At 39.8% G+C, this 16,955-nt stretch overlaps 1 protein-coding gene across 5 annotated transcripts in view; it reads left to right on the plus strand.

Moving 5' to 3' along the window:
- The window catches only part of LOC5564933 (protein sickie), a 653,305-nt gene that overhangs the window by 484,446 nt on the left and 151,904 nt on the right, over nucleotides 1-16,955 (plus strand). For 2 of the 5 annotated variants that reach the window (XM_021848047.1, XM_021848051.1), the window contains 4 exons: nucleotides 8,382-8,845; nucleotides 8,908-9,052; nucleotides 9,196-9,552; nucleotides 9,808-9,834. In XM_021848047.1, coding sequence (XP_021703739.1) covers nucleotides 8,382-8,845; nucleotides 8,908-9,052; nucleotides 9,196-9,552; nucleotides 9,808-9,834 — 993 coding nt within the window. The remainder of the gene's footprint in view (nucleotides 1-8,381; nucleotides 8,846-8,907; nucleotides 9,053-9,195; nucleotides 9,553-9,807; nucleotides 9,835-16,955) is intronic. The other 3 variants (XM_021848048.1, XM_021848049.1, XM_021848050.1) reach the window with 3 other exon arrangements.

Consider the following 16,955-nt stretch of genomic DNA (forward strand, 5'->3'; position numbering starts at 1 on the left):
ATATTATCGTAGCGTACCCTCTCAGAGGACTCACTTTCTGTTAGCTACCCTCTCAGGGGACTCTTTTTCTATTAACTATCCTCTCAGGGGACTTGTTTTTCTAGCTCACTTGCTATTTTGTAACTTACCCTATCATGAGATTTGTTTTTTTTTATCGTTTATCCTCTCAGCGGACACGTTTTTTGTCGTTTACCCTCTCAAGGTACTTGCTTTTTTAGCTAACCTCTCAGGGGACTTTTTTTTATTAGCTACTCTCTCAGGGGAACTCGCTTTTGTAGCTCACTTGCTCTTCTGTAACTTACTCTCTCAGGGGACTTGATATTTTCGAAGCTTACCCTTTCAGGGGACTTGCTTTTTTTCGTTTACCCTCTCAGGGGACTCTGTTAGCTACCCTCTAAGGGGACTCGTTTTTCGAGTTACCCTCTCAGGGGACTCTTTTTCTATAAGCTACCCTCTCAGGGGACTCTTTTTCTAGCTTACTAGCTGTATTGTAACTTACACTATCATGGGAATTGTTGTTTTCAGGGTTGGGAAAAAATCTGAAATTCACTCTACAGTAGCCAAGCAAAACCAATCACAGTCAGCGAAGCCAGTGAAACTCACGCCCATCGCTGCTGTAGGCAAAATGCCTTGAAAATAGCAAAACACCCGTTGCTAAGGGCAACCCAAAACTACTGTAGAAAAATGTTCTATTTCCCGCTGCATTTCCCGCATTTAGAGCTTTCAATGACACTCATGACTTAGATAATTCGTGCACCCAACATAGGCTACTTGATGAGATTCACGTTTTTGAACTACTGTACTGGGAGAGCCACGTGATTTTCGCGAAAATTCAAGCCTACTACTATTACCATTCCCAGCACTGGTTGTTTTTTTTGTCGTTTACCCTCTAAGGAGAATCGCTTTTTGAAGTTTATCCTCTCAGGTAACTCGCACTCTGTTAGATTCCCTTTCGGGGAACACGCATTTCCATACCATACCCTCTCAGAGGACTCGTTTTAATTTAGCAATTCCTTTAGCGGACTGTCTCAGTACAGTCAAACTACTATTTTTTTACCATATTCAATATATTTTTTTTTTTTGAAAATGTTCAACTTTACTCAAATCCATTACCCACACTCAACCCAACTAAAAATTCAGAGCCACAAACAAGCATACATGTTTAATTATTGTTCAATAATGGTAATGACAGCTGAATAAAAAAAAATGCTCTATAAAGAGCTGAGAAGGTGCTTTTTTAACATAAACTTAGGTCAATGTTCAACGTTCTTCTTCTTTTCTGGCGTTACGTCCCCACTGGGACAGAGCCTGCTTCTCAGCTTAGTGTTCTTATGAGCACTTCCACAGTTATTAACTGAGAGCTTACTATGCCAATGACCATTTTTGCATGCGTATATCGTGTGGCAGGTACGAAGATACTCTATGCCCTGGGAAGTCGAGAAAATTTCCAACCCGAAAAGATCCTCGACCGGTGGGATTCGAACCCACGACACTCAGCTTGGTCTTGCTGAATAGCTGCGCGTTTACCGCTACGGCTATCTGGGCCCCTGTTCAACGTTATGCATTAGAATGAACAAAAGTTGAATCGCCATTCATTAAACGTTTCCAAAGATTCTCGTTCGACTAGTCAAGATTGTTTTACTAATGAGCTGAACAAGACATGTTTCCCCCAATTAAAAAGCCAAATTTCTACTAAACAAATGTATATGTATAAAAGGATACACAGAAGACGAACTAACGTTTTACTTGCGTCGCACTTCAGCTATTTCCACATGTTTAACATAAGTATGAATAAGAGCTGAATAAGTATTTTATAAAATCCTAATTCAGCTTCAGTATATTATAAGAACAGCTGATGCAATAGAGGCCAAATTAACAAACACATTGTTCAGCAATAAATAAGTCTTGTAAAAGCGATTACACTATAGCTAAATTTTATAAAATGGACAAAATATCCGAAATTCATGTTGAGTTCCGAACGCATTTCAAAGCTTATAACTCATGCTTTCTCAAAACTTTTTAAATAGCTGTTCAGAAAATAAACATGGTCAGCCTCCAGAAATGTAGGATTATTTTGGAAAATAAAAACAAACATTTTAGCTAGGTATTCATAGTAGGAGCGAAGTACTGACAAACAAAGCGAGATATTGACTTGATTGACATAAAAGATCAAACGACAACATCAAAATTTTTTTTGTTCTTTGTATGTAGTTAATTTTAGATATCATTTTCAGATCTTTTATATATGATATATCAAGTTAGTATCACTTTTAGCTATCCATGTTATAGTTTGCTATTACTAAGCTTTTTTCGCCTGCTCGGGATGTTGTTCCGTACAAGAAAAGTGGAAATTTCTTTGACAGAATTGTTTGAATAAATTTCTATATCTACATTTGAAATGACATTTCTTCACAACTGAATAGTGCGATCTAAGAAATATGATTTATTTGGCCGTTTCTGAAAAAAAATCCCACGCGTCAAGATACTCGAATATGTTTCTATTCAGGCGCATAGTGCTCAGAACACTTCAAATGATTTGAATATATCCAAACAGAGAACTTTTTCTTCAATGCATAATAGGTTTATGAAAAATACAAATCAATAATATAATTAATTAATACAAATATAATTTATAAAATAAATTAATTTCTATTTAAGTTAATGAATCATTCAAATTGATGTTTTGAACAAACTATAACCTATTATGAAGTTAGCTTAAGCTGAAGATGCATCGAAGCCAAACTTCAAATTTTCATGAACACAAATCTAGAGAACTAAATATCCGTTCAAACTGAAAATTTAATTTAATTAAATTAATAATTTCAAACTGATTTCACTTTGTGTAAATAAACATTATTTTTGTCCATCATTGACATAAATTTTCTCACTGTGCGCTAAAAATAGGCGACTGAACTCAGCTTGGATCCGCACTAAACAGCAGCTTGTTCAGTTGTTGATTAGCGAACCATGTGTTGATTAGACGATGTCGAATAGAAGCTCAAACATGATCAATATTCAGCTATGAGAGGTTTATATTTTGCACTGGACGATTTATTCATCAATTGGTCGCCGTTAAGTCAGAGGGGACCAAGTACAAAACTTGAGAAAATTGGATTATTCTCTCATTAGATTCAAAATTACTTTACCTTCGTTACACTTTGATCAGATTTGAAGAATGCTGTAAACTGCGTGAGATATGTAATAAATTTACTTTGGATGATCAACAAAAATAGATAAAAGTGTGCGGTCAGAATGGACCAAGTGCTTATTACCATAACAGCGAAAATGATCAGCGCGCTTAGGAATGCGAGGAAATGAAAGACATTTCAGGAGATTTGTCAGATTTTTCGACATCGAATCATTCTTCTATTTATCCATCAATAGAAATTTATAAAAATTACATGATTCGATGCATTTGATTTTGATTTTTGACCATTTACCATTTTCGGTAGGTGGTCAGAAATTACAACAAATTCTGTGCAGACAGAGCGGACCAAGTGTTGAAAAGCAATAAACTGATTGATTACTGCAAATTTTTGAGTCAATTTCAGAGTCCGATAGAAGTGTACGGTAGTTCTATGGTGTATGTATGGCATGTCCTACGATCCGCTTATTGGACCAGCATATTTTGGTCGATACTCAAGATTTTCACTTGGTCCACTCTGACTGAACGCATATTTGAATATTTCTGGTCTTCAACGCCCTGACCTTGCGAAACCTTAATTTTCAAGCTATCGTAATGCCACTGATTTTGGTATTTACTATATGGGTTATTTAAGAATTTACGATACTGGTGTCGAAGGGTCTTGATAATCTGTTTATCTTAGACATATGCACCCAATTTGACCATGCAAGCATTAAATGATTGTTATTTTTCAAGAAATTGTTCAGTCAGAGTGAACCAGCTCACTGAACAGTGGTCTTTGGTTCAGTCAGAGTGGACCAAGTACACATAGTCCATCAAAAAATCGTTCTATTAGAGGTTTGGATTATGATTTTTCATGTTTATCACTTCACATTATATTGTTTGAAAGTAACATAAAGACGTGTTAAAATATTGAACCGAAATTTAAACGAGTTCAAAAATTACAGAGCGTTAGACTTTAAACCCATTTTTCTCAAAATATCAAAAATGTCACTTGGTCCACTCTGACTTAACGCCGACCAATTCTAGGATGACGCAGATGGCAAGGCATACCGCTGGCGATTGGAAGGTCTCGAGTTCGAATCCAGTATCCAGGCGGTTTTTAAATATAGTTGTTATATCATGATTATTGTGTACACTACTTTTGAAGCGCAGAGCAAAATATTTTTTTGTTTTAATTATTTTTGGACCAGTTGTATAAAAGCTGAACTAAAAGCTTGTTAAACGTTTTACAAGCTGAAAAATAAAGTTGGAATTCAACGGCATGCTTTAAAGTTTCTCCAAATTTGCGTGAACAACGCCTGAACAAAGGTTAGCCATGAAAATTGTTAAAATGTTATTAAACATGATGCTGATTAAAATTGCCATAATGGTGTTTGTTAAATGAGTGAATGTTAGTTGGGAAGTGATTACTTGAGGCGAAAAACACTGAAAACTGTTCATTGTAACGGATACTTTCAGATTCCATTTTTTTTTAAATCCCCACAAAATAACAGGAAAATTCGAAAAACGGAAATTTCACCTAACAGGTCCTCAGCTCCGCACACTTTCTTTCTTTCCCCTCTTTGAGCAGATGCGCCTTGTAGTGACTAGACCTTTTTAAATAGCCTAATTTACACACTTTCCAGATCACGCTTTCCTAATAATTTCAATAGTGCAAGACTAAATAATTAACACTTTCTTCATCATTATAAAACCACGTTTATTCCTCCCAAACCACTTCAACAAACTGATTCCTCTCTTTTTTTTCGTAAACCTATGCCTACTATGATCCGAATTGATTTAATTTTCAGTACTAGTTAAATAGTTCGTTGACTCACGAACATATTTTGTTTTTACTATACTCTGCTTCAAACCTCTCATAATCCCTACACCAGGGAATCCCGGAAGAAACTGTATGTTATTAGCTGTTAGAATATGGACATTCAGCCTGGGGAATTTCAGCTTCGAAAAACGTTGCCGTTCATCTGTCTGTTACGAGCCTTAACAATTCGTTTGCGCGAAGGGCAATCCCAAAAGTTAGACGTATGGTTGCCCCCGCATTTGCGCATACAAACTTTTTAGTGTCTTTTTCTACAGGACAGACGTTCTTGGCGTGAGAAGAGCATCCATGCGACAATGTTTGGTACCATGACCCCATTTTTGACACCGACGGAACTTGTTCTGGAAATTTCCTCCAGGTTTCTGGATTTGTTTCCATGCCAAACGAACATCGAACTTATGTCTTGCTTATTCTAAAGCTTCAATGTTATTTAGATCACTTTTATTAAAGAGAACAAAATCACATTATTGAGAAAGGGGCTATCCATTAATTATGTAAGGGTTTATGGGGGGAGGGGGGGTTTGAGATTTCTTACGCGCCATACGATTTATTTTTAATGTTCATACAAAAAATCTTACCATGGGGGGAGGGGGGGTTGAAAAACCCTAAAAATTGTCTTACGTAATTAATGGATCGCCCCAAAGGCCTTTCTGACGAATGTCCGATTTTCATAATGATTACTTGGACTGTGGAAAATCCAATTAAATCATTCTTTTTTTTATTTCGTCAGAGACACCTTTCAAGACGGCCTTGAACAAACGTTCAGTTTTGTCGCTATAAGTTCATCATTTGTGCTTCTTCTCTTCAAGATGTTTGAGAAGAAGTTCGCGATCTCTAAAAGTTTTCGGAAAAACGTGACAGTCTCCATTATTTGCGATTTGAAAGGAGATCTTGATTGCCCTACAAGATCTCCTGCCTGTATCCTCCAAATCCGGATCAACTAACTACGATTGGCGGCATTCTTTGTTTCTTCACTTTGATTTGACTCGACCTTTTTTTGTTATTTATCTTAACATATCACAGATGAATCTATTTCAAAAGGTCGAAAGACAAAAGGTCGAAAGACAAAAGGTCGAAAGGACAAAAGGTCGAAGAACAAAAAAGAAGGGACAAAAAGTCGAAATTCCATTTTCAAGTAAGGAAAAATTTCCCACCAAGCAAACCATTTTCGGCCTTTTGTCTTTCGACCTTTTGTCCATAAACCATCACAGATATATGCGTTTTTAAGTTTGACAATTTGGAAATTGGCTGACCAAAGCAAACTCGTGTCATGAAAACACCATTCCTCAGAAATCTATGAAATCTGCGTGAAATCGTGCAACTTTTCTTCAATGGGTGATCAAATTAGTAATTTAGGAGAAGATGAAATACTCTTTTCGACTAAAATGTTTATCCAGCAGAAGTCTTTTTTCCTTAATATTAAAGATCATAACCGAGATGTACACACATTATCAGGTATTTCTTGGAAATACTGTCAACTCTGCCTCGATATTCCGTTTCTCGAGTTACACCATAGTAAAGTTGGTTATCAAGGCTAACTCCTACCACCGAGTTGCACTTGTTTTGTGTTCTGTCACTCGATACCTTCCTAACTCGATGGTCCCTTCAATATCAAGTTAGGGACAGTTGACTGTAGTACGAATTATGAAACAGTTCCCGCTTTGATAAATAATATGATAGATTATCTTACCCGGAAAATTATTTGGGAAACCAGCACTGATTCTCAGACAGATTCGACCAAATCTATATAAATTTCAAATCCTCCTGCTGAACTACCTTTTCTCCATTTCGAGTGAAGTTCAACCCATAACACAATGTCCAAAAGGTCAAGGTTCCCAAAGGAAATCTATAACCACGGGCCCGTGACTTGTTTTATGCACCAATTTCGTGCAATCGCTTTGAACGCCCCCAGCTCTAATGGCCACCCTGATTGAGCCCTTTCACTTTAATCGACCTACTCACAACAAATCACCACATTGTCGAATGCTCCCTACACGCAATTTCCCCAGTAAATAAACACTGCCAGTGAGAAACGAGTTAAATTGCGATGCTTGTGTTCTGCTACTGCCATCACTACTAGGGGGAAAAGGAATTTCCATGGCATTTACTTTTCTCGCTCGGAAAATTGCTCAATGGAAAAACGCCAGGATGAACGCGATAAAATGCTATGTGCAATGTGGAAATCTGAGGGGGCCAGATAGCCGTAGCGGTAAACGCGCAGCTATTCAGCATGACCATGCTGAGGGTCGTGGGTTCGAATCCCGCTGGTCGAGGATCTTTTCGTAAAGGAAATTTTCTCGATTCCCAGGGCATAGAGTATCTTCGTACCTGCCACACGATATACACATGCAAAAATGGTCAATCGGCAAAGAAAGCTCTCAGTTAATAACTGTGGAAGTGCTCATAAGAACACTAATCTGAGAAGCAGGCTTTGTCCCAGTTGGGACGTAACGCCAGAAAGAAGAAGAAGAATGTGGAAATCTCCTCGTCATTGTGCCGCTTTCATTTTCCTCCATCTGGGATGCAAAAGTGGGTGTCGTTTTTCGCACATCAATTACAATAGTGTCACTTCGTCTTACATGTCTACTTGGTCTAACCATTTATCAAAAAACCACTTCTAATACAGGTCGGACTCGATTATCCGGAGTATCGATTTTTTTTTCACTCCGGATAATCGAATCCTCCGGATAATCGAATCACTAAGAAAAAAATTGAAATCTTCGATAAAAGAACATAAATATTATCTTTTTTTGTTGTTTTATTTATATGATGTGGTGGCGTAGCCAGAAATTATTTCTAGGAACAGCAGGGGTCTTTACAAGAAAACGATTTTTTTTACCAGCATACACAAAAACCACTTTTCAAAACCCCCCTGTTCTTAAATACGTTCAAAACTGCAAAACCATTCATGTTGTATATTGCAATACCAAATTATCTCAAATGTATGCATAAAAATTGAAAAACAAGAACATCAAAAATCAAATTCCGGATAATCGAGTCTAAAATTCCGGATAATCGAATCCCGGATAATCGAGTCCCCGGATAATCGAGTCTCCGGATAATCGAGTCCGACCTGTATATGGTCTGCTCCATGTCCCCAAACACTGCGAGCAGCATAAATGCTAACGCTATCCGTTTCCTGTTGAGGGCACTGCAGTTGTCCACGGCGCTTGCATCGCTATGCAAACATGCAAGACAGAAATTGTTGTGTGGCACTAAATATTGCCTCTTTCTCCGCTCGGCTGGAAGTGACGTTGATGGCTTTGACTGCATACATAATTACTGGCTCTGTGGGGAAAGTTTTGCAACCAACTATCCGACCACAGAACGACCCTTTCACTTTATGAATATCTGCAACTCATACCCCTGAAAGTATGCATTACATTTACTTATGCTTCTCGTTCTCGCCCACAGATGTCGTAGCAGTCGAGGCGATAACCTGGATAGTATCGGAACAAGCCCAGCCATGGACGCGGTGAATGGCAAAATTTCACGACAGCAGAACGGTTCGGCATCGGGACCCGGAGGTCGCGAATACTGGGGACGAATGCCGGAACCACCGTCATCGAATGGCCAACCACCTTCCAGCAATCACAGTCAACAGGGATCACAACCTCCGAGTCCCACTTCGAGCCGGAAGGATCGGAGCTCTCCGGGCCACTCGAGGAAGAGCAGTTCATCGTCGAAAATTGTCAGCAGTCGATCGAAGGGCACTCCCCAAGGTTTCGGATACGTCAAGAAGACGAATGGAGTTGTGGACCAGCAGGGGCAATCGTTACTCACGGGTGGACGAACGGCACATGTTTCGGCTGTGCCAAGGTCTGGGAAACTGAAGGTTTCCGGCGGTACGCAGACCACGACGGCTGATTTCCAAGCAAGTAAGTAGACACTCCAGCAATTGATGTCGTGATGTATTCTAACCTCGTATTCATCTTTTCAGAAGCGCAACAACACCCCCAGTATCGTAGTTTCTCGTTGACCGGACCGGGTGCGGCACAGTTGAGTCAATCGGTCAAAGAAAGGTTTGGATCCGGAACGCATAGTTTGCCTAAGCCCGGTTTAGATATGCATGTCTTCCAACATAGGTTTGTTTCCCATTAGTTCTGTACCGGATCTAACCGAACTCGCCATCTAACGAGTCATTAGAGTTACTAACCGCATCTGTTTCGTCTCTCCATCCCCATTTTCTTTCATTTTCTCCTCCCCCAAATAAACTAACCATCCCTAGAATGTCCTCCCGTGGGTCCACTAAGCTGAACGATGGTAGCCTTAGCGATACGCAAACCTACGCCGAAGTGAAGCCCGATTACGGTAGCTATGCGATGTGGCTGCGTCATTCCAACACTGCCTCCAGTCGCCTTTCGGAGGGCGAGTCCCTGGAGACCTTTTCGATCGGATCCGGAGGTGGGGCTAGCAGTGGAGGTGGTGCTGCAAGTAATGCTAGCGGCGGAGGAGCAGGTTCTAGCATTCCCGGGGCTACTCGCCCTAGTAAGCTGCTGCACCATGCAAGGGGCGAAACGCAACCCGCAATGCACCACGCTGGCACAACGCACAGTCCGCGGTTGAACAGAAGCAATAGCATAAGGTAACTATCCGCCGGTGTGATCGATGTTGTTCTTGATGTCCTCGATGGCTTCTTACACCACTTTTAAATTGATGGCTTTTTTCGATGTTTTCTACCATAATTCGACGTCGTTCGTTTATCTCTAAAATTTTCGTCATTGTTTGCTCGAACTCAATTTTCGTTGCACTATTTCGAACACTTCAATAACCGGATCGATTGGATTTGACGAATCAAATGTCTTTTTCGCCCCCTCATTCCATATCTCACGCGATGCAGCTATTTGAAAGAACGGACCTACCCCAGGTAGATATTGCTCGCTAATCATCCCTTTTCACACCCAACCAACCCCATCCATCATAGTTATTTTTAGCATGGCATGCAGAAACCAATTTGCACGCATCCCACCCCCATTCCAGTTTCCCGATCGCCTATCCTTTCTGTGCTTATCTATTTTGGCATCATCATCATCGAACCGAATGAATTGATTGACTTTGTCAGCTTTAATTATGGTGGTATCCGGGTGTTTTATGCCCTTCTGGTTGTCAACGGGATGGTCGAGTAGTACTAGTCAGCCTCTTGATTGATAAAAGCGTTTCCGGCCGTGTGCTTGTTTTAGTCTAGTTGAAAATTTGATTTTCAGCACATTTATTTTAGGAGCTTGACGCTACGATGAACTTCTGAGAAGCACTCAACGAACCTGCGCCCAACAGACGTTGAGTTATGAGGCCGTAATTTAGTTCTTCTATTCTTGGCTACAACTTTTTATGCAAAACATCCTGGAAAGGCGGCCGAGCGGCTGTTTTTGACTGATATTTTTTTGATTCAACAGAATCTACTCATCGTCCTCCATCATGCTGAATCGTAAAATGTTTCGAAAATCGATTTAATACCGTGTACTTATTCGAAGAGAAAATCGATCACTGCAGATACGCCTGTATGATACTAAACGCGAGATATACACCTTACATAGCCTTGAGGTGGAAACTTTTAAAATATCTGTAGATCCTAATATATGAAGATATTTCATGAAATGTCTTTAATTTTAAAAGGTAGCTTGGGAGAAGTTTCTGATATTTTCCTTGCTGGAATGTAAGATAGGTTTTTTCAGGAGTTCCTAGACATTTTTTACTTCTCCGTCGAGATATCTCCTTTAAATACCTTTTAAAAGACTTGGAACACTGGACGAATTTTTGTATGATCTCTGTATAAAATCTTGGATGCGTCTTTTGAGTAATTTCTAGCCGAACTTTCGGAGGTATACAATGAATCTTCCATTCACGTTAATCCCAACATTCGAGTTCAACAAATGTTAGCAGTCATCAAAAAACTCCATTGAGTATGGGCCTTTAAATCTACAAGCGTAACCAAAGATCTCTCGGAGATGTATGAGTGAGATTAAAAATCTAGCATGTCTTGAGTTAAATAATTCTACCCAAAAATTTCTTCGAGTACAGGGCTGTTGATCAACTCGTGTATCACAATTTTTTGAAAGTAGATGAACAAGGGTTGCACTCATATAGGCTCATTAAATTATGTTATAATATTTTTTGATTTCTGCTACACTTCCAGGTTATTCATGAAATCCTTTGAATATTGATCCCAGATTTACAAGATTGGCCAGTATTTTTCCGGAATATAACTTGGTAAAATATATTTTTTGAGCCTGTGCGTTAAATTTCTTCCTCTTGTTTTTGACTTTACGTCCAAACTGGTACAGAATCTGTCTGCTTAGTGTTCTGATGAGCACTTCTACGGTTATTTACTTATAGCTTTCTTTGCCAATTGAAGTAGAAAAACTTTCCAACCCTAAGATATTTGAATTGGCGGGATTCCAACTCGCAATCTTTAGCATGATCTTCATGAACAACTACGCGTTTACTGTTACAGCTATCTAGGCTCTTCACTTCCTGCATGAGTATAAACATCTTTACTGAATCTATAAAAGCTCAATGATTACAGTTGTAGATCTGAAAGTGTTTTCGCCCATCGGAGTTCTTGGAGAACTTTTAGAATTTGTGCTAGAAAAATTATTGAACTTCAAATTTTCTCGGCATAGAATATTGGCAATAATGCTCTCAGTTTACAATTGTGGAAGTGCTTATAAGAACACCAAGCTGGAAAGCTGGTTCTGCCTCAGTTTGTACATTCAGTGCCGTAGTGTGGTTTCATGGCACCCTTGAGCCACCTTCATTCAAATTTCGCCTTTAATATTGAACAACTTTACGTGGAACTTTTCCTTCTTCGCTCATTCTTTTTTTTGTTTTGCCGTCGGTTTGTGCACACGGTCAAGCGAGTCATTCTCGTTTTGCGCGTTCAAACACGCTTCTCAGTTTTGTTTGGGATCAAAGTAATTTAATACACAGGTACTGGATTCCTGAAAATTGGCTCACCAACACATTCGCGCTAGTAATGAAATATTTTTATTTTTATTCTGTAGTCCGATATTTAAGCAAAATTTGCTCAGTTCAACTATTCTTTACATGTAAAAATTTAAATTCTTGCATTTGGAACAGTTTTATGGTGTGGATAACGAAGAGAATAATGTAATTATTCTATAAGTATGTTAAACAACTTGTTTAAAGTCCAAATTCCAAAGTCCAAATATATTGAAGAAGTGATACTCCCATAAAATATGAAGCAAACTTCATTACTATTTTTTTCTTTTCTCAGTGATACATAAACTTTTTTCGGGAATTCGGTACCTGTGTGTTAAGGTAATTTGGTTTGGGTGGGCCTTGAAACGCAGAGGATTATTATTACAGCGATTATTCCCAATTTTCTCAATTTTGCCATTCTTATATCGTATAGGATACTTGTGGCTACGGTTGCATATTATGTCTGTGAAGAAAATCTACATTATGAAGAAATCGTCACGGAATTGAAATTAGAAACTATCAACATGCTACAAATAATATGGCGTAGTTAACGTCAAGTGGTCGTGTCTTATACACAACCCCCCTGATTTTTTTTTCGGTTATTGGTTATGTTTTTTCGATGAACGTTCCAGGCTGATCATTCATTGAAATAATAAAAACTTTTTGTGGTTACGATTAATACACAATTTCATATCCTTATTCTAACGTTACACAATTCTCAGAGAATTCAGTAAGAGATTCTGTTATAATAAGCATCTGTCCTTTCTTCGCATGAGCTTAACTGCTCTTTTAGTGCACTCAGAGTTTTGTTTTTCGAAATTTGTGTTAAGGTTCCATGAAAATTTGGTTCGAGGTTGCATAAAAACACTGTCCAGTAATATCAAAGTATCCTGTTTGAAATTCTGACCGAAACCCACTGAACATCGCACCTCTCTATCTCTTAAAGTAAAGGAATTACCAGTCGAATTCGTTTTAATAAGGCTTATTTGTTTGGTAGTGAAACCCCATTAAAAGAAAAATTTCCAACAGTAATAAAACCAGAATAACCCTAAAGAATAGCCTATGATTGGAAGAAGGAAAAAATATCTGATAATACCATTAGGGTTACTATCCGTCCTGATTTAGCAGGACATGTCCTGATTTTGAGCTTCTTTCGAGGTGTCCTGATTTATTTTTCATATTTAAAGTTTTATCCTGTTTTTTCTTGCTTAGAGAACACCGTGGAATGTCACAAAAAAGTAAAAGCTATAATAATGCAAAAAAAAACGGCAAGAATGTTCAAATAGCATCTATTTCAAAATCCATGTTGAATTTTGTGGATCAAAAACCGACATCAGCAGCACAGAAGGTTTGGGATGCGTTTCATACTGTATCACAACACCTTTAGATTCAGACGATTATGATGATGGGCTCGTACTTAAATACAAGCTATCATTTTCTATATATTTTCAAAGAATGTCATTGCTATCAAAATGATAGAGATCTCCAAAACTCGTTTTTTTTTTAGTTTCAGCATAGATGGTAGCGACCATTGGATCATAAAACTGAGTGCTTTGCGAAGACCCAAGCTGTTCGATAGGTTTTTCGCGCGCTCGGAGTGTTTTTTTAGTTAGCATTTCATTCACGCGCCATCGGAGTTATTTTATATTCTTGATTATACGTGTTGACGCTGCGATTGTAACTGTTCAGTCGATGATGGATTACCAATTGGTGAGCTCGTTTCATGCTTGTAATAACACATTTGTATCATTACATGTATTTTTTATGAATTTGTTGAACAAACTATGAATAGTTCGTCACTTTAAGTGTTGACATAAGCGCTTATTCATGTTTTATAAAATTTCAAGATTCAAACCTTTGAATACTTCGATGTTTAAGATGTCGACGCATTGGTAGATAACTTTTTAAACAGAGGTTACATGAATCGCATCACTTACCAAGGTGAATCCTGATCATGTAGCTTTGAAGCCCTCCCACTAACAAAACTCCTTCCCGTGGCAACCATGAAGATGCAGAGGTATACTCGGTCTTTAGTAACAATGGATGTCACACTAACATTCCACTAACACAGCGGAATGTGAAGAAATGGAACAGCTGCATCGTTCACAAGAAACGCGAAAGTTCTACGAATAGCTTAACGCATCCCGAAAAGGCTTCGTGCCGCGAGCCGAAATGTGTAGGGATAAGGACGGAAGCATCTTGACGGACGGACGTGAGGTGATTGAAAGGTGGAGGCAACACTACGATGAACATCTGAATGGCACGGAGAACACAGGCGCCGAGGGTCACGACAGCGGAGGAAGTGGCTACGTCAGCACGGCGGATGAAGGAAACCAACCTGCCCCCACATTGAGGGAAGTTAAGGATGCCATCAACCAGCTCAAGAATAACAAGGCCGCTGGTAAGGATGGTATTGGAGCTGAACTCATCAAAATGGGCCCGGAGAGGTTGGCAGCCTGTCTGCACCGGCTGATTGTCAGAATCTGGGAAACGGAACAGCTGCCGGAGGAGTGGAAGCAAGGGGTCATATGCCCCATCTACAAGAAGGGCGACAAACTGGAATGTGAAAACTATCGTGCGATCACTATCCTGAATGCCGCCTACAAAGTGCTATCCCAGATTATCTTCCGTCGTCTATCACCAATAACAAATGAGTTTGTGGGAAGTTATCAAGCTGGTTTCATCAACAGCCGCTCGACAACGGACCAAATCTTCACTGTACGGCAAATTCTCCAGAAATGCCGTGAATACCAAGTCCCAACGCATCACTTGTTCATCGATTTCAAAGCGGCTTATGATAGCATCGACCGCGAAGAGCTATGGACAATCATGGACGAGTACAGCTTTCCCGGGAAGCTTACAAGACTAATAAGAGCAACGATGAACGGTGTGCAGAATAGCGTGAAGATTTCGGGTGAACATTCCAGTTCGTTCGAATCCCGCCGGGGACTTCGACAGGGTGATGGACTTTCGTGCCTGCTGTTCAACATCGCGCTAGAAAGTGTCATGCGGAGAGCCGGGTTCAATAACCGAGGTACGATTTTTACAAGATCCAGCCAATTTGTTTGCTTCGCGGATGATATGGATATTGTCGGAGGAACATTTGGAACGGTGGCAGACCTGTACACCCGCCTGAAACGTGAAGCGACAAAAGTCGGCCTAATGGTGAATGCGTCAAAAACAAAGTACATGTTGATAGGCGGAATCGAGCGCGACAGAGCCCGCCTGGGAAGCAGTGTTACGATAGACGGGGATACTTTTGAGGTGGTTAATGAGTTCGTCTACCTCGGATCCTTGTTAACGGCTGATAACAACGTTAGTCGTGAAATACGGAGACGCATCATCAGTGGAAGTCGCGCCTACTATGGGCTCCAGAAGAAGCTGCGGTCGAGAAAGATTCACCCCCGCATCAAATGTACCATGTACAAAACGCTTATAAGACCGGTGGTCCTCTATGGACATGAAGCATGGACCATGCTGGAAGAGGACCTGCAAGCACTTGGAGTGTTCGAACGAAGGGTGCTTAGGACAATCTTTGGCGGAGTACAGGAAAACGGTGTGTGGCGGCGGAGAATGAACCACGAGCTCGCTAGGCTCTTCGGCGAACCCAGTATCCAGAAGGTTGCGAAAGCCGGAAGGGTGCGCTGGGCAGGGCATGTTGCAAGACTACCGGACAACAATCCTGCAAAGATGGTGTTCGCGTCGAATCCGGTTGGCACAAGAAGGCGAGGAGCACAACGAGCGAGGTGGCTTGGTCAGGTGCAACAAGATCTGGAGAACGTGGGCCAAAATCGAAGTTGGAGAGACACAGCCATGGACCGAGTAAATTGGCGTAACATCGTTAACGAGGTTTTATCAAATTAATTGATGTAATACCAACTAAATAAATAAAATAACTAACATTCCTTCCCTTCTCCGATGACCGTAAGGACGTGGCCGGCATCGTTATTGACATTACTAATTTCAGAGTTCTCGAAAATGTACATTGAAGATGGTATGCTACTCCCAAGCTACATCTGTTGGTTCCCTGTACAATTTCGATGATTCTTGTCAATCACGGAGTAGCAACTACGAATTGTATGGTCATCAATGCTCATGCTCATGCTCATGCTCAGATGGTAGCGGTAATTGGATAATAAAACTGTTTCCTAAATTTGCGCAATATTTGGATGCTTCGCAATGAGACAATCTCTCCTCATTTTGCCAAAGAAATATAAAATGAGAAGGCTCGTATGTTTGCTGGCACGATTGGAAATGTCCTCAAAAGTCTCAATTTGCAATTTCAGTAGTTTTTTTCTTTTGTTGGTCGTATTATCACTGCAGCCTTTTAGTTGATCCTTCAATGCAGTTAATGCTTATAAAAACCATGACAAATGTGTTTATTCTGCGCGGCGTGTGAGGCGAAACGAGTCAAATGTGGTGACAATTGTCGACTCGCTCTCATTTGATTAGCATTAGTCGTCTCACAGCACTCTAAGTGAGAGGGATTCGTCTTGACTCACACACCGCACATAATAAGCCCAAGAAATTACAAAATTAAACTAGGAGATCAGGAATGTCTCTCAGAATCGTGTTGATAAAACTGTCGGTTTCTAGTGAAAGTCTTTGCCACATCTCTCCTAATCCAGGCGGCATTTCCTTGAATGATCTTTTATAAAACCTCGAAAAGACTTTGAGTGGATTTCGATTTTTTTTTAGTTTCTGTGCATCATATTTTTGACATTCTTAGGCTGGTTTTTGACATTCTTTGTAGTTTCCTAGCGAGATCTTTATCTGTCACTAAACAGATTTCTTCGAAAATGATCGGTAAATTGCTGACAAGATTGTTGCAGAATTTACTGAACTGAGTGTTTTGAGACCTCGATATATTCTTAAAGGATTCCTGTTCTTAGATTCCTAACGAGATGGTTAACGTAATTTTAAGCGACACACTGGCAAAAAGGATTGCTACTGTGGTTTTTGCCAGACTTCAAACAAAAACCTAGAGAAAATGCTTGTCAAATAATAGGTCAAAACATCATAGAGTAAGGTGGGGCAAAAGTTCGACCT

Source organism: Aedes aegypti, chromosome 2 (genome assembly GCF_002204515.2).
Source record: "Aedes aegypti strain LVP_AGWG chromosome 2, AaegL5.0 Primary Assembly, whole genome shotgun sequence".
Taxonomy (NCBI): Eukaryota; Metazoa; Arthropoda; class Insecta; order Diptera; family Culicidae; genus Aedes; species Aedes aegypti.